Here is an 18,495-nt window from a genome sequence, read left to right as displayed (position 1 = left end):
TGACACCGAGGACCCACTTTGGAGAATCGGAAGGTGGAAGGCAGCATCCCCCGTTGATCCAGAGCGCTTATTAGAGTCGTGCCTAATTGTGTACGACCCACTCAGGTGAGCGTGCATTTGCACACATATGCATGTTTCTCCAAAGTGTGTTTTGACCTGCACATGCAGCGCCGTTTGTGTTTTTTTCTTTGCATGTACATTTTATTTTTTTTAATGGATGACACCATCAGCAGTTATCGATATATATCCTAAAGCGAACGTTCACACATGTGGATTTGCTGCAGAAAAACAAGTCAATGCATCAGTTGCAGATCTGCAGCAGATGAGCACATATGAACATGCCCTAGAATACAGTGCCTACTTGCTCGTATATCATCATTTGTTGGCCTAGCCTGGCTTATAGCCTCTGCTGCCTGTCTTCCAGCCTTTGAGTTCTGAAACCTATTGCAGAATATGTAATTGTGTTGCTCTAGTTATACAATGCTAAAACTAAAGGAAAAGCAAGTCAATACAGACACAAAACATAAAAAAAACAATAGTCAAGACATCCAAGTAAAACATTTCTTCAAACACCAAAAACAGGACATTAAGGTTACAAACACACTTGGCGGGTCTGCAGCGAGTCTCCATGCTGCGTTTTTGCAGCGAGACTCGCTGCATATCCCGGCCCTATGCTTTTAATGGCAGACAAACACGCAGCAGGGATGTACATCCCTGCTGCGAGTTTGTTTGCAGCCCACCCCATTAACCCCCCGGCCGCGGGAGCTGATACTTCACCTGATCCCGGCTCCGACGGTTCCCGATGTCTTCAGCAAGCCGGAGCAGGGACCAGGTGAAGTATATGCTCCAGCCAGCCGCCCGATCGCCCCCCGGCAGCACCGATCGCCCACCTGCAGCCCCCATCGGGGGGGGGGGGGGGGGGCGGGGGGAGGGGGGCGGCGATCGGGCGGCTGGGGCTGCAGGGGGGCGGGCGAGCGATCGGGCGGCCGGGGCTGCGGGCGGCTGGCTGGAGCATATACTTCACCTGGTCCCCGCTCCGGCTTGGTGAAGACATCGGGAACCACTGGAGCCGGGATCAGGTGAAATATCAGCTCCGGCGGCCGGGGGGTTAATGGGGTGGGCTGCAGACAAACTCGCAGCAGGGATGTACATCCCTGCTGCGTGTTTGTCTGCCATTAAAAGTATAGGGCCGGGATCTGCAGCGAGTCTCGCTGCAAAAACGCAGCATGGAGACTCGCTGCAGACCCGCCAAGTGTGTTTGTAACCTAAGGGTAGAAAATTAAGACATAAATTACAATGTGACAATGGTTTATTTCTTCTCAGTTATTTCTTACTGTTAGTAGATTTACAAATAACAGGTCAGATTACGGTTAACCATCACCAATTGCTAGTTTTTGACAAAATGAGATTAAAAAAAACACAGCTAGGTTAAGATGCGGCTAGATAGTCCTAGCACAATGATAATGGAAAGGGGACTGAGAAGACTGGACAAGGATTAGGTAGAGGGCAGATCTTGTTCCAGTCCTGGTGTTAATACTACCTGAATAATACTTGGACTTGTTCAGTTCCGTCAATGTTTCTTTCCAATTATTGTACCAAGGGACACTAGCTTTAATAGAGCGATCTGATAGAGAGAATACGGCGTTATTGAACTCATGTATACATTAGGACATGACCTATATATAACAGACCCATGACCATGGAAGGCTATGCACACAGCGCAGGGAAATAGCTTATAACTTATATTAGTCCTACAAAAAACAAAGGCTAAGGAGACGGCATCTGAAAACCATGAACAGTGAAGTGAGAAAACATCTGAAGCTTTCTGTTCCAGATAACATTAACAATTAAAATTAAAATATACACCTGCAAAAAATTGTCCCAAACTACTGTGTGGATGGAGTTATAAACTGTGTCAGGGTATGTGCACACTACGGAATAGGCGAGAAATTTTAAAGCAGAATCCGTGCTGCAGATTCCACTTGGAGTTCCACCTGTCCCAGTGATTCAATGGGATTTCTAAAACACAATCCACGCTGCAGAAATTTCTCACCTATTCCGTAGTGTGCACATACCCTGAATCCTGAGCCGAACCATGAATTTTGCATGCTTCAGAGCTGAAAACTCTCAGCACTGTTTGCAAAGCAGAAAGTCTACACACAGCTTGCTCTGGGATAGTGCAGGTAGTAGACATTGAAAAAAAAAATAAAAGGTCAATATATTACAGAGTTCAACTAAAGCAGTGTTCACATCATGCTAGAGATCTTGGCTTAGTCAGTAAAAACTACTCACATAAATATAAAGCAAACCAATACGGTCCCATTAGTCCAATGGAAGCGAAAAAGTGTCCTTATGGGAGCCTTCAGACTGGTATGGAACTTTGCAGTAAATTACACTATTCCGTAAAATGCACAACATGCTAAGATCTTAGTTGTTGGGTTTTTTCTTCCATTTACAAATTGTAATTTGCAATTTATCCCACTATAAGTCTATATGGTGAGATACATTACAGGGCTCTATCGGAAGGTCACCTGGCTTATACATCTGGCAGAGGCCATTAGCGCTGCAGAATCTGCTGCTGTGAGCTGCCATACACATGACTGCTGTCAGTCAAATGCTTGCTTGTAGGACAGCTAACTCTCCAGATTCCTCCATACACATGAACGTTCAGTCATGTTTTATGAAAAGAGAGAAAAGGAGGAGGCTGCAGGTAGACTCATCTGACAGCAGCTTATATTTCCAAGGACAAAAAGATCAGGCAGTTCTTATTGTTCATGTCTGACCCTGCTCTCTCCCAACATTACATGCTAGCGGTATGGGAGGCCCCGTTCTACATTATGGGGCACAATTATCAAACATGCGCCACAGAAAAGGCACAGATTGGTGTCTTATCTGTGGCATAGACTAGGTGTAAGCCCCACTCACCTTATAGGCAGGCGCTGGGGGGGCGGGGGGGGGGGGCAGGTTGCAGCAAGGTGGGGTAGAGACGTGGCCTCCGTCCGTGCCTAATTTATCATGGTTTATGCCTGGAAAGAAGCGTAAACCATGGCAGCAATCCACACCTGTTCTGGAAACATAAACACCACTGGAAGGAATTTTATACAGGAGACCTGAGAAGATGGCCCAAAATCTCAGAATTACAAAAATTTTATTTTCTCATTTCACTCTTTAGAGGGAAATGTGTTGCAAACACAAAAAGCACAGCAATACCAGAGGAAAAGGTCACCTACTGGGATCAACCTAAGGGAGGAATAAAAGCAAATTAAAGATATCATTCACTTTTGTACAACTTTCCCGCTTACACAACTGAATAGTATAGAGCGTGAGAAGGGAAGGGCAAAACATCCAGACTTATAAGACCATCCCATTAGTCTAGTGGACAATTTCTGGGCTTGCAGCAAGGAACTCCTTATTACATCCAATGCTAGCGATGCTATGCTGAAACCAATCTATAAGGAAATCGGTGTTAAATCCATAATATCCAGCTGGAATCAGACAGCACACATGTAATGTACATTACCCGTGGATATTATCTTGTTTGCAATGTATAAAACTGGTATATATGAAATGCCTGACCTCTTAGTGTCTGCTTACAGCTCTTTGCTGATTCTGTCCCCATATTCTTCTTATACTTGGATAGAAAGGTGGCCTCCTGACTGCAGTCCTTCCACTGCGACTTACAGAAAGAGACAAGCAAGCGGTAGATGACACAGCAGATGGGGCAGATTCACTAATATTACCCAATTCTTAGACAGTAGGAACTCATGGTGCCTTTACATGGACAGATTTATCAGACAGATCTTTGAAGTCAAAGTCAGGAACAGACTATAAGCAGGGAACAGGACATAAAGGTAAGACAGATTTCTTCTCTTTTCAAATCCATTCCTGGCTTTTGCTTCAAAAACCTGTCAGATAAATCTGTCTGTGTAAAAGCACCATTGAACTAGACATTCTTAACAAGTATCAGATTACTGTCCAGAACAGGAGCAAATCCCCACTAAAAAACCTTTCCAGCTCAGGACAGTTCCTGACATGGACAGAGTTGGCAGCAGAGAGCACTGTGTCACACTGGAAAGAAAACACCACTTCCTGCAGGACATACAGCAGCTGATAACTATGGGAAGACTTGAGATTTTTAAATAGAAGTAAATTATAAATCTACATAATTTTCTGAAACCAGTTGATTTGAAATATTTTTTTTCCCCGCTGGATATCCTCTTTAACCCCATAACCTCTTCTTCTGATCTAGGCTCTAACTATGAACATTAGATGCTAGTGTATACACTGAGGTCTGTATGTACAGAGGAGGGGTCCTTCAGTTGTTATTCATTCTTCTTTTGGTCTCTGAATAATGCCTGATGATATTCAGCAATGTGCAGGAGTATATTCTGACCATTACACACAGAACCTCCTGTAATAGCAGCTCTAAGCATGGCCTAGTTTCCATACGCAAAGAACAATGGAAACAGCAGCTTCTCGGCTCTTTGTCACGGGAAAGTTTCTAAAAGTGAACAATCCTTTAATATGCTTAAGTCTTAGCTTCAATATGCACTAGGAAAAACCTGCGACTTACCAAATCCAAACGGTGCGAAAAAAAACATACAAGTGTTAAGCACAGCATGACGCAATGACTGGGAACAAAGGTTACATGTAAAAGTAAACCAAATGTGAATTACGCAGCTAACATGGTGCAGGCAAACTAGAGACACGCTACTGCCTTAGACTTGTACATTACAGATTTGAATGCCTAAAGAGCTTAGGCCGCAACACTGATATATACCGTACATCATCTCTCTATAAATGTATATTAGTTTCTATACATCACTAAATTAAATTAATCCATTTTAGAAAACAATGCCAAGAAACTTACCAAGTAATAACCATAGTGATAAATTATTATAACTCTTGTTGAAGGGGTACTCCGGGCAAGAGGGTTCTTTTTGCTATGGCTGTGGAGGGGGTGGACGAGACAAGAATGTCCACTTACCTCCCTGGTTCCAACGCCAGGTCCCGCATCATGCTGCTCCGGTCTGCGGTGACTGGTTGTTTCCTGGTCTGTGACGTCTGGGACATGATGTTTCCAGGCCGTTTAGCCATTCAGCCGCAGAGGCGGGGTCACGAGAGGTGAGTGGACTTCGTTGCCTTCATCCACCCCCTCCCCAGCCATAGTGGAAAAAAGGCCTCTCACCCGGAGTACCCCTTTAACAAGAGTTATAATAATTTATAACTATGGTTATTATTTATACAACCATATACTGGTTACAGAGAGGATTCAGCTAGTATACAGCTTCCAAGGAGAAGCTGAGGTGGTTACAGAGGTTGAAGGGGCAAAGTGCTGAAAAGGGCACTTTGACCTTCAGGTTCTAGCAATCAGTTTTAACCCTATGACCCCCACCAACAAACCAAAATTTGTAAAAAATAAAAATGATCCTCACTTTGCCACTGTGAACAGCAGAAGGGAGAAGCACATGGTCCAACCCTCTGTCGTGTCATATATGCTGCAGGAAGCCTGTAGACCTTACAACGTCTTATACAGAATATAGGTAAGCAGCTCTGAGACTGAAAGATTCACACTGTATCAGTAAAACCTGTCATCAGTTTTATGCCGACCAACCCACAGAAACAGGGACAGGCTGTCTTACTCCCATAGTCAACGGATACTGCTTCATGTCAGACTAATTCTAGTTTAAAGCAAGGGCACATGAGCACCAAGGCCACTAAGCTAATGCACCATCCCGGGCCCGGTGTACAGTGATGTCAAACACACAACCATCAGGGCTCTGAAGTGGTGGGAGTCCATGACCAGAAGCCGGGCACGATATGCTTATTCCTCGTATCCTTCGTGCAGCTCTGTGACAGCACACACACGTATATACCTGTGCTGTCAGTTTCTAGTTTCAGTTCACTTAATCCGGCATGTCCCTCTATTCCTCTGGCTGTATCTTCAGGCCCACCTCCTCTGGCTGTCAATCATTCTGGAGGTGATGTCGGCTGGCGAGACATGCTGGATCACAGGCGCGGAAGGTAAGTATACACTGCTTGTGATCTGGAAACTTACAGCACAGATATAGACCTATCTGTGCTGTCAGTTTCCCTTTATCGTTATCGGCGGCACATAACCCTGTTTACAGAGGAAGATGTGTGGCCAATGGCAATAAAGTTTAAAGCTTGCTAAAAAGACACAATCAACTAAGTATCAGGGGTTAGCCCAGTCCTCAGATGATCGCTGTCACTTGTAAGAGTAGCTTCACAAGCACCAGATCCGCAGCGGATTTCAAGCTACGAGTTTGCAGCGAAATCTGCTGTGGATCCTGGTAGTGTGAAGGTCTATGGGGTCTACATATCCAGAGCGGAATTTCCATTTCACTGCGGATATGTAAGCCAGCAAATCAGTGCACGGCAGCACTGATTGGCTGATGGGGCGCCTGGAGCCTCACACACAGCCGTGGTGCCGAGCAGGTAATGTATGCTCCGGGCCGGGTCACATACTGGCAGCGGAATGAAAATTCGGCTGCGGGTATGTGACCCATTCAACTTCACACTAACAGGATCTGAAGTGGATATCTCTGCAAACTCGCAGCGTGAAATCCACTGCGGATCCGGTACGTGTGAAGCTACCCTAAAAGGCACTTTATTCCTGCCTAACCTCCTCAGGGTTATCCACAGCTTAAAAAGAAAAAAAAATCCTGTTCTGCACCCCCTGACTATACTGAGGCAGCACAGCAAACCAATATACTTACTGACAGTCAGTTACGTTGACTAATGGCCGTGTGAGACTCCCGGCAGTGTAACGGTCAGTACATAGAGCTGCGCTACTCACTGAAGGAGCGCACATGTAGCAATATAATTCTACTATGGATAAAAAAAATCCATGGGGACTTCACAGCAATATCTTCAGATAGATTTTACCGGAGATAGACAATGGATTTAAAATATCCGGTGTAATATGTGAAGTGATGGGGAGAAGTCTCGCTCATGAGTGGGTGGGGGCAGTAGCAACTCTGTTCTGGTTGTGTGCTTCCTGCTATTGGGTGGACGTTTTCTGAACCTACAGTACAATGCGGGATAAGGAAAAGACCACTGGAAAATCATCAGTCCCTACGTGCTTAAAGGGGTTGTCCGGCGATAAAAATTATTCACAGAATAACACACATTACAAAGTTATACAACTTTGTAATGTATGTTATGTCTGTGAATGGCCCCCTTCCCCGTGTTTCCCCCCACCCACGCTAGACCCGGAAGTGTGGTGCACTATACTCACCGCATCTCGTGTCGTCCACGGTCTCCGATCGTCAGCAGTGACGTCTTCTTCGGGAGGCCAGCGGATCTTCCCGAGTGCCGGCCGCCCTCTGCAGCGTCATCCGAAGCTCAGCCGCGATTGGCTGAGCATAACTGTGCTTAGCCAATCGCGGCTGAGCGGCTGATGACGCGGCCACGTCATCAGCTGCTCAGCCGCGATTGGCTGAGCACAGTTATGCTCAGCCAATCGCGGCTGAGCTTCGGATGACGCTGCAGAGGGCGGCCGGCACTCGGGAAGATCCGCTGGCCTCCCGAAGAAGACGTCACTGCTGAGGATCGGAGACCGTGGTCGGCACGTGACAGGTAATGTATAGCGCACCACACTTCCGGGTACACGGGTGGGGGTGGTGGGACACGGGGAAGGGGGCCATTCACAGACATAACATACATTACAAAGTTGTATAACTTTGTAATGTGTGTTATTCTGTGAATAATTTTTTATCGCCGGACAACCCCTTTAAGAGATTGCATAGATGTCTTTCCTATGGCATGTGGATAAGGTTTGTTAAAGGGGTTATCCAGCAATACAAAAACATGGCCACTTTCTTCCAGAGACAGCCCACACTTGTCTTCAGCTTAGGCGGGGTTTTGCTGCTCTGTTCCATTGAAGTGATTGGAGCTTAATTGCAAACCGCACCTGAACTGGAGACAAGAGTTGTGTTGTCTCTAAAAGAAAGTGGCCATGTTTATGTAGCACTGGATAACCCCTTTAAGACCTCTGCCAGTTTGCTTGAACTGTAATACAGTGCAGATTTGTTTTGCCCTTAGATTTTACGGTAAGGTGCCGTCCATGACAATTTTATATATCTTTGGATGGCAATAATATTTAAAATTAACAGAGTACTAAAAAGCATGGTGAGAGCACACACCTTATATACCTGTTGGGTGAATATGTGTTCAGCTGACAGCCATTTCTCCTATCCACCCTCTGCTATGAGCATGAATGTGTTTTCAATAGGAACAGGAGAATAATAAACTACTGCTAGACTCCTCTGGTGCTCTCCCATAAGAACAAGGAATCAGTCTCCAACAACAGCAGAGAGTGGTCATACACATTAGATAGTAAGCTAGTCCCACCAAAATCAACAAATTCGCCCAACATTCATCTGATGCATGTGGCCATCTTAAAGGGGTACAACAGCAATTTTTTTTTCTTTTAAATCAACTGGTTTTAAAAAGTTAAATTGATTTGTAAATTACTTTCAATACTTATCAGGTGCTGTATGTCCTGCAGGAAGTGGTGGATTCTTTTCAGTCTGACACAGTGCTCACTGCTGCCACCTCTGTCCGGACACAGGAACTGTCCAGAGCAGTAGCCCCATTAAAGGGGTTATCCAGCGCTACAAAAACATGGCCACTTTCCCCCTCTCTTGTCTCCAGTTTGGGTGGGGTTTTGAAACTCAGTTCCATTGAAGTAAATGGAGCTTAATTGCAAACCGCACCTGAACTGGAGACAACAGTAGGGGGAAAATTGGCCATGTTTTTGTAGCGTTGGATAACCCCTTTAAAAACCAGCACACACATGTATATACCCATTAAAAACCTCTCCTTCTGTGGACAGAGATGTCAGCAGAGAGTACTGTGTCAGCCTGGAAAGAATACACCAATTCTGCAGGGCATACAGCAGTTGATAAGTATAGAAAACTTGAGATTTTTAAATAGAAGTAAATTGCAATTCTATATAACTTTCTAAAACCAGTTGATTTTCGCTACCGGAGTATCCCTTTCAGTGTCAGTAAGCTCTGATCACATTCCTTGGTGAGGAAAAACTAGAATTGACCATAGAGTTAAATTTATTCAGAAAACAATCAGTTGAACTGAAACAGACTGTACAGTGCTAACAAGGCAGTAATACGTTGCATTAATGCCGCTAATATATCACATATGATAGTATCTTTGTTATGGCTATGCACTTACCACTGATATTCAGGTCATAATCCCCAGCGGTGATCACATTGGGGACCAATCCCTCGGCAGGCTGATTGGAGGCGACTACGTCATTCAGAAGCTTACGGATTGCTGCTTGCAGTGGCGGCTGGGTAACAATGCTGTTAACTGCGATCTTCAGGTTTTTTATCACATGGAGTTGGTTGTTGGGATCCCGCATGTGAACTTGGGGAGAGAGAATTAAAGTGTCAGTCATTTTCAACTTCTGATGTTCCTAATGTCAGTCTAGCTGGCCATCACAGCTGGGAACCCTCCATGATGTGTTATCCTGATACTGGTTACACTGTGGACAGTGGTAAGGGATGTGCCACTGCAGCCATGTTTTTCTTAGGCCTCATGTACACGGCCATGTTCACATACTCTCTAAGTGACACAGGTCTGTAATACAATGCCCTATAAATGTGTGGCGCTTCCAAATGTCCCTATTTTCTGTGAAATACAGAATTAATAAAGGTGTTTCTCCACCTGGAACATGTATCAACCATCCAGTGCCGAGCATGTGAACATGGCGGTGACTACTCCATTATACTCTATGGTATTGTGCTCCTTTAAGAGTCATGCTGACCGGTCCCCCAGGCCGTGTTACACTATTACGAGGCAGCATTGGTGGAGGCTGCCAAATAACGGGGGATCCCAGCTTGTCAATGAGGTCAGAATAATCATTGTTGTCCTGACCGGTTTTAGAACACAGAACAGAACTGCTTTTATGTACAGTGTATCAGTCATCGTGCAGATCTTCCCCGATCAGTGGTTGCTGCTGCCGCCAGAGGGTCGGGTTACCATGGATACGTCCATGACAGGCGAGTTCTGTGCACCAGTCTGGTTCAAAAGGCCTCATGTACGGAATTCACACAATGTGGATGTACACATGGTAACCCGATCTTCCAGTGGCAGCACAATGATCGGGAAGGAGCTGAATAACAGGAACACTCAATATAGGTTTTCTTGTATAAAATGTTAAATAACGCTATTCCTGGTATAAGAAAAGGTATACAACTCTCTAACATACCTAGACCTCTGCTTATAGTCATGGAATAGAAATACGTGTTTACTTCCAGGGGCTGAGGACCTGTCCTGGTCATGTGATCACAGCTATGAGACTTGCTGGCTCTAGTACAGTCATGGCTCCATGCACACCTGCTATCCGATCCTCCATGTAAAGAGCAAAGCAGCTGGGATCACATGACCAGGACCTACACCCTCCAAGCAGTAATGGTTCTCATTCAGTGACTACAAGATATAAAAAAAACTGGAGAAAATTATTATATGAGAAAGAATTAAACAAAAAGTAAAAAAGAAGAACCTGAAAATCAGTAAAGTCAAGTGCTACCCTGCAAGATGGAGACGGCTGCAGCCCACCGCCCCAAATGTGAGACATTGCAATCCCAATGACCTAATGTCAGAGAGGTTCAACAAGCCAGAAGCCCCCCCCCCCCCCCCCCCCAAACCCAACTGAGGCCCACTGCACCCCCTTTATCCAAACCTAAAAGAGGTCCGGGGCACCCCCAATTTAAGGCCACAGGACAGGGGTCTGCGGCACCCCCAACTCAAGGCAGACAGGACAGGAGTCCGGGGCACCCCCAACTCAAGGCCACAGGACAGGGGTCTGCGGCACCCCCAACTCAAGGCAGACAGGACAGGGGTCTGCGGCACCCCCAACTCAAGGCAGACAGGACAGGGGTCTGCGGCACCCCCAACTCAAGGCAGACAGGACAGGAGTCCGGGACTCCCCCAACTCAAGGCAGACAGGACAGGAGTCCGGGACTCCCCCAACTCAAGGCAGACAGGACAGGAGTCCGGGACTCCCCCAACTCAAGGCAGACAGGACAGGAGTCCAGGACTCCCCCAACTCAAGGCCACAGGACAGGGGTCCACAGCACCCCCAATTTAAGGCAGACAGGACAGGGGTCGGTAGCACCCCCAACTCAAGGCAGACAGGACAGGGGTCGGCAGCACCCCCAACTCAAGGCAGACAGGACAGGGGTCGGCGGCACCCCCAACTCAAGGCAGACAGGACAGGGGTCTGGGGCACCCCCAACTCAAGGCAGACAGGACAGGAGTCCGGGACTCCCCCAACTCAAGGCCACAGGACCGGGGTCCGCAGCACCCCCAACTCAAGGCCACAGGACAGGGGTCGGCAGCACCCCCAACTCAAGATAACAGGACAGGGGTCCACAGCACCCCCAACTCAAGGCAGACAGGACAGGGGTCGGCGGCACCACCAACTGAAGGCCACAGGACAGGGGTCTATCAACTCAAGATGCCAGGGGTCTCTCCACCCAACAGCACAGGGGCCTACCGCACGGACACCCATGATGCCAGCCCTCCAGCAGCCCCTTTGTTGCCCGGAGCTGTCACCCGGGCCGGCACTCACCCTCACTGCTGAGGCGGCAGAAGGGACGGACCAGCTCGCAGAATGACAACTGGTTTTTCCGGGCGAGTTTCTCGGCCTCATCGCTGCACAGGGCCGCCACCTGCGGGATGAACGAGTCCTGGAGGAACTCATGGACGGAGAGCAGGCACTGCGCCATCCCGGGCCCGGCCTCCTCCGCAGACGCTGACTCCGGTACCGGCGCAGATCAAGGGCGCCGGCCGCTCCGTGCACTGGGGACGTGGTGGAGTTTGCCTCCGGTACAGCGCAGGCTGCTCCGCCCTCTCCCGTCAGCCGGTCCCAGCTAGTCACGTGACTTCCGTGCCTGTCACCAGGGCAGTGAAGAGCGCGCTCCCGGAGAGACCCAGCGACTCAGTCTCGCCAGCGCGATGGGCGGATCCTGCGAGAACGTGACGTCAGCTGCGGGACAAGCGGCGCACAATGATGGCGTCATCCTGCTGCTAACGGCTGCATAGCTCCTGAGAGTTGTGTATTGTCCATGCGTAACTATACATTGTACTATAGAGCGCCGTGTATTGTGCGCGTTACTCCCTGTGTACAGACCTGTGTATAGTGCACATTACCCCCTGTGTGTACAGACCTGTATATAGTGCACATTACTCCCTGTGTGTACAGACCTGTGTATAGTGCACATTACTCCCTGTGTGTACAGACCTGTGTATAGTGCACATTACTCCTTGTGTGTACAGACCTGTGTATATTGCACATTACTCCCTGTGTGTACAGACCTGTGTATAGTGCACATTACTCCCTGTGTGTACAGACCTGTGTATAGTGCACATTACTCCCTGTGTGTACAGACCTGTGTATAGTGCACATTACTTCCTGTGTACAGACCTGTATATAGTGCACATTACTCCCTGTGTGTATAGTGCACATTACTCCCTGTGTGTACAGACCTGTGTATAGTGCACATTACTCCCTGTGTACAGACCTGTGTATAGTGCACATTACTCCCTGTGTGTACAGACCTGTGTATAGTGCACATTACTCCCTGTGTGTACAGACCTGTGTATAGTGCACATTACTCCCTGTGTGTACAGACCTGTGTATAGTGCACATTACTTCCTGTGTACAGACCTGTGTATAGTGCACATTACTTCCTGTGTACAGACCTGTATATAGTGCACATTACTCCCTGTGTACAGACCTGTGTATAGTGCACATTACTCCCTGTGTGTACAGACCTGTATATAGTGCACATTACTCCCTGTGTGTACAGACCTGTGTATAATGCACATTACTCCCTGTGTGTACAGACCTGTGTATAGTGCACATTACTCCCTGTGTGTACAGCGCCGTGTATAGTGCACATTACTCCCTGTGTGTACAGACCTGTGTATAGTGCACATTACTCCCTGTGTGTACAGACCTGTGTATAGTGCACATTACTCCCTGTGTGTACAGACCTGTGTATAGTGCACATTACTCCCTGTGTGTACAGACCTGTGTATAGTGCACATTACTCCCTGTGTGTACAGACCTGTATATACTGCACATTACTCCCTGTGTGTACAGACCTGTGTATAGTGCACATTACTCCCTGTGTGTACAGACCTGTGTATAGTGCACATTACTCCCTGTGTGTACAGACCTGTGTATAGTGCACATTACTCCCTGTGTGTACAGACCTGTGTGTATAGTGCACATTACTCCCTGTGTGTACAGACCTGTGTATAATGCACATTACTCCCTGTGTGTACAGACCTGTATATAGTGCACATTACTCCCTGTGTGTACAGACCTGTGTATAATGCACATTACTCCCTGTGTACAGACCTGTGTATAGTGCACATTACTCCCTGTGTGTACAGACCTGTGTATAATGCACATTACTCCCTGTGTGTACAGACCTGTGTATAGTGCACATTACTCCCTGTGTGTACAGACCTGTATATACTGCACATTACTCCCTGTGTACAGACCTGTGTATACTGCACATTACTCCCTGTGTGTACAGACCTGTGTGTATAATGCACATTACTCCCTGTGTGTATAGACCTGTATATAGTGCACATTACTCCCTGTGTGTACAGACCTGTGTATAATGCACATTACTCCCTGTGTACAGACCTGTGTATAGTGCACATTACTCCCTGTGTGTACAGACCTGTGTATAATGCACATTACTCCCTGTGTGTACAGACCTGTGTATAGTGCACATTACTCCCTGTGTGTACAGACCTGTGTATAGTGCACATTACTCCCTGTGTGTACAGACCTGTATATAGTGCACATTACTCCCTGTGTGTACAGACCTGTGTATAGTGCACATTACTCCCTGTGTGTACAGACCTGTGTATAGTGCACATTACTCCCTGTGTGTACAGACCTGTGTATAGTGCACATTACTCCCTGTGTGTACAGACCTGTGTATAGTGCACATTACTCCCTGTGTGTACAGACCTGTGTATAGTGCACATTACTCCCTGTGTACAGACCTGTGTATAGTGCACATTACTCCCTGTGTGTACAGACCTGTGTATAATGCACATTACTCCCTGTGTGTACAGACCTGTGTATAGTGCACATTACTCCCTGTGTGTACAGACCTGTGTATACTGCACATTACTCCCTGTGTGTACAGACCTGTGTATAGTGCACATTACTCCCTGTCTGTACAGACCTGTGTATAATGCACATTACTCCCTGTGTGTACAGACCTGTGTATAATGCACATTACTCCCTGTCTGTACAGACCTGTGTATAGTGCACATTACTCCTTGTATGTACAGACCTGTGTATAATGCACATTACTCCCTGTGTGTACAGACCTGTATATAGTGCACATTACTCCCTGTGTGTACAGACCTGTGTATAGTGCACATTACTCCCTGTGTGTACAGACCTGTGTATAGTGCACATTACTCCCTGTGTGTATAGTGCACATTACTCCCTGTGTGTACAGACCTGTGTATAGTGCACATTACTCCCTGTGTGTACAGACCTGTGTATAATGCACATTACTCCCTGTGTGTACAGACCTGTGTATAGTGCACATTACTCCCTGTGTGTACAGACCTGTGTATAGTGCACATTACTCCCTGTGTGTACAGACCTGTGTGTATAGTGCACATTACTCCCTGTGTGTACAGACCTGTATATAGTGCACATTACTCCCTGTGTACAGACCTGTGTATAGTGCACATTACTCCCTGTCTGTACAGACCTGTGTATAGTGCACATTACTCCCTGTGTGTATAGTGCACATTACTCCCTGTGTGTACAGACCTGTGTATAGTGCACATTACTCCCTGTGTGTACAGACCTGTGTATAGTGCACATTACTCCCTGTGTGTACAGACCTGTGTATAGTGCACATTACTCCCTGTGTGTACAGACCTGTGTATAGTGCACATTACTCCCTGTGTGTACAGACCTGTGTATAGTGCACATTACTCCCTGTGTGTACAGACCTGTGTATAGTGCACATTACTCCCTGTGTGTACAGACCTGTGTATAGTGCACATTACTCCCTGTGTGTACAGACCTGTGTATAGTGCACATTACTCCCTGTGTGTACAGACCTGTGTATAGTGCACATTACTCCTTGTGTGTACAGACCTGTGTATAGTGCACATTACTCCCTGTCTGTACAGACCTGTGTATAGTGCACATTACTCCCTGTGTGTACAGACCTGTGTATACTGCACATTACTCCCTGTGTGTACAGACCTGTGTATAGTGCACATTACTTCCTGTGTACAGACCTGTGTATAGTGCACATTACTTCCTGTGTACAGACCTGTATATAGTGCACATTACTCCCTGTGTACAGACCTGTGTATAGTGCACATTACTCCCTGTGTGTACAGACCTGTGTATAGTGCACATTACTCCCTGTGTACAGACCTGTGTATAGTGCACATTACTCCCTGTGTGTACAGACCTGTGTATAGTGCACATTACTCCCTGTGTGTACAGACCTGTGTATAGTGCACATTACTCCCTGTGTGTACAGACCTGTGTATAGTGCACATTACTTCCTGTGTACAGACCTGTGTATAGTGCACATTACTTCCTGTGTACAGACCTGTATATAGTGCACATTACTCCCTGTGTACAGACCTGTGTATAGTGCACATTACTCCCTGTGTGTACAGACCTGTATATAGTGCACATTACTCCCTGTGTGTACAGACCTGTGTATAGTGCACATTACTCCCTGTGTGTACAGACCTGTGTATAGTGCACATTACTCCCTGTGTGTACAGCGCCGTGTATAGTGCACATTACTCCCTGTGTGTACAGACCTGTGTATAGTGCACATTACTCCCTGTGTGTACAGACCTGTGTATAGTGCACATTACTCCCTGTGTGTACAGACCTGTGTATAGTGCACATTACTCCCTGTGTGTACAGACCTGTATATACTGCACATTACTCCCTGTGTGTACAGACCTGTGTATAGTGCACATTACTCCCTGTGTGTACAGACCTGTGTATAGTGCACATTACTCCCTGTGTGTACAGACCTGTGTATAGTGCACATTTCTCCCTGTGTGTACAGACCGTGTGTATAGTGCACATTACTCCCTGTGTGTACAGACCTGTGTATAATGCACATTACTCCCTGTGTGTACAGACCTGTATATAGTGCACATTACTCCCTGTGTGTACAGACCTGTGTATAATGCACATTACTCCCTGTGTACAGACCTGTGTATAGTGCACATTACTCCCTGTGTGTACAGACCTGTGTATAATGCACATTACTCCCTGTGTGTACAGACCTGTGTATAGTGCACATTACTCCCTGTGTGTACAGACCTGTATATACTGCACATTACTCCCTGTGTACAGACCTGTGTATACTGCACATTACTCCCTGTGTGTACAGACCTGTGTGTATAATGCACATTACTCCCTGTGTGTATAGACCTGTATATAGTGCACATTACTCCCTGTGTGTACAGACCTGTGTATAATGCACATTACTCCCTGTGTACAGACCTGTGTATAGTGCACATTACTCCCTGTGTGTACAGACCTGTGTATAATGCACATTACTCCCTGTGTGTACAGACCTGTGTATAGTGCACATTACTCCCTGTGTGTACAGACCTGTGTATAGTGCACATTACTCCCTGTGTGTACAGACCTGTATATAGTGCACATTACTCCCTGTGTGTACAGACCTGTGTATAGTGCACATTACTCCCTGTGTGTACAGACCTGTGTATAGTGCACATTACTCCCTGTGTGTACAGACCTGTGTATAGTGCACATTACTCCCTGTGTGTACAGACCTGTGTATAGTGCACATTACTCCCTGTGTACAGACCTGTGTATAGTGCACATTACTCCCTGTGTGTACAGACCTGTGTATAATGCACATTACTCCCTGTGTGTACAGACCTGTGTATAGTGCACATTACTCCCTGTGTGTACAGACCTGTGTATACTGCACATTACTCCCTGTGTGTACAGACCTGTGTATAGTGCACATTACTCCCTGTCTGTACAGACCTGTGTATAATGCACATTACTCCCTGTGTGTACAGACCTGTGTATAATGCACATTACTCCCTGTCTGTACAGACCTGTGTATAGTGCACATTACTCCTTGTATGTACAGACCTGTGTATAATGCACATTACTCCCTGTGTGTACAGACCTGTATATAGTGCACATTACTCCCTGTGTGTACAGACCTGTGTATAGTGCACATTACTCCCTGTGTGTACAGACCTGTGTATAGTGCACATTACTCCCTGTGTGTATAGTGCACATTACTCCCTGTGTGTACAGACCTGTGTATAGTGCACATTACTCCCTGTGTGTACAGACCTGTGTATAATGCACATTACTCCCTGTGTGTACAGACCTGTGTATAGTGCACATTACTCCCTGTGTGTACAGACCTGTGTATAGTGCACATTACTCCCTGTGTGTACAGACCTGTGTATAGTGCACATTACTCCCTGTGTGTACAGACCTGTGTGTATAGTGCACATTACTCCCTGTGTGTACAGACCTGTATATAGTGCACATTACTCCCTGTGTACAGACCTGTGTATAGTGCACATTACTCCCTGTCTGTACAGACCTGTGTATAGTGCACATTATTCCCTGTGTGTATAGTGCACATTACTCCCTGTGTGTACAGACCTGTGTATAGTGCACATTACTCCCTGTGTGTACAGACCTGTGTATAGTGCACATTACTCCCTGTGTGTACAGACCTGTGTATAGTGCACATTACTCCCTGTGTGTACAGACCTGTGTATAGTGCACATTACTCCCTGTGTGTACAGACCTGTGTATAGTGCACATTACTCCCTGTGTGTACAGACCTGTGTATAGTGCACATTACTCCTTGTGTGTACAGACCTGTGTATAGTGCACATTACTCCCTGTGTGTACAGACCTGTGTGTATAGTGCACATTACTCCCTGTGTGTACAGACCTGTATATAGTGCACATTACTCCCTGTGTACAGACCTGTGTATAGTGCACATTACTCCCTGTCTGTACAGACCTGTGTATAGTGCACATTACTCCCTGTGTGTACAGACCTGTGTGTATAGTGCACATTACTCCCTGTGTGTACAGACCTGTGTATAGTGCACATTACTCCTTGTGTGTACAGACCTGTGTATAGTGCACATTACTCCCTGTCTGTACAGACCTGTGTATAGTGCACATTACTCCCTGTGTGTACAGACCTGTGTATACTGCACATTACTCCCTGTGTGTACAGACCTGTGTGTATAGTGCACAGTACTCCCTGTGTGTACAGACCTGTATATAGTGCACATTACTCCCTGTGTGTACGGACCTGTGTGTATAGTGCACATTACTCCCTGTGTGTACAGACCTGTGTGTATAGTGCACATTACTCCCTGTGTGTACAG

The 18,495-nt window shown here is 46.6% G+C and overlaps 1 protein-coding gene across 2 annotated transcripts in view; it reads right to left on the bottom strand.

The window, feature by feature from the left end:
* Nucleotides 1–12,006, bottom strand: part of TRAPPC8 (trafficking protein particle complex subunit 8) — a 55,415-nt gene extending 43,409 nt beyond the window's left edge. Inside the window, exons 1-3 of one of the 2 annotated variants that reach the window (XM_069957660.1) lie at nt 11,621–12,006; nt 9,217–9,411; nt 1,541–1,624 (exon numbers count right to left, since the gene is read on the bottom strand). In XM_069957660.1, coding sequence (XP_069813761.1) covers nt 1,541–1,624; nt 9,217–9,411; nt 11,621–11,777 — 436 coding nt within the window. In that variant the 5' untranslated portion in view covers nt 11,778–12,006. The remainder of the gene's footprint in view (nt 1–1,540; nt 1,625–9,216; nt 9,412–11,620) is intronic. The other variant, XM_069957662.1, reaches the window with a different exon arrangement.
* Between the last annotated feature and the right edge of the window lie 6,489 nt (nt 12,007–18,495).

This window comes from Dendropsophus ebraccatus, chromosome 2 (genome assembly GCF_027789765.1).
Source record: "Dendropsophus ebraccatus isolate aDenEbr1 chromosome 2, aDenEbr1.pat, whole genome shotgun sequence".
In the NCBI taxonomy this organism is placed as follows: Eukaryota; Metazoa; Chordata; class Amphibia; order Anura; family Hylidae; genus Dendropsophus; species Dendropsophus ebraccatus.
Note: the sequence above shows the minus strand (reverse complement) of the source record. Positions and strands in the feature narration are given on the sequence as shown.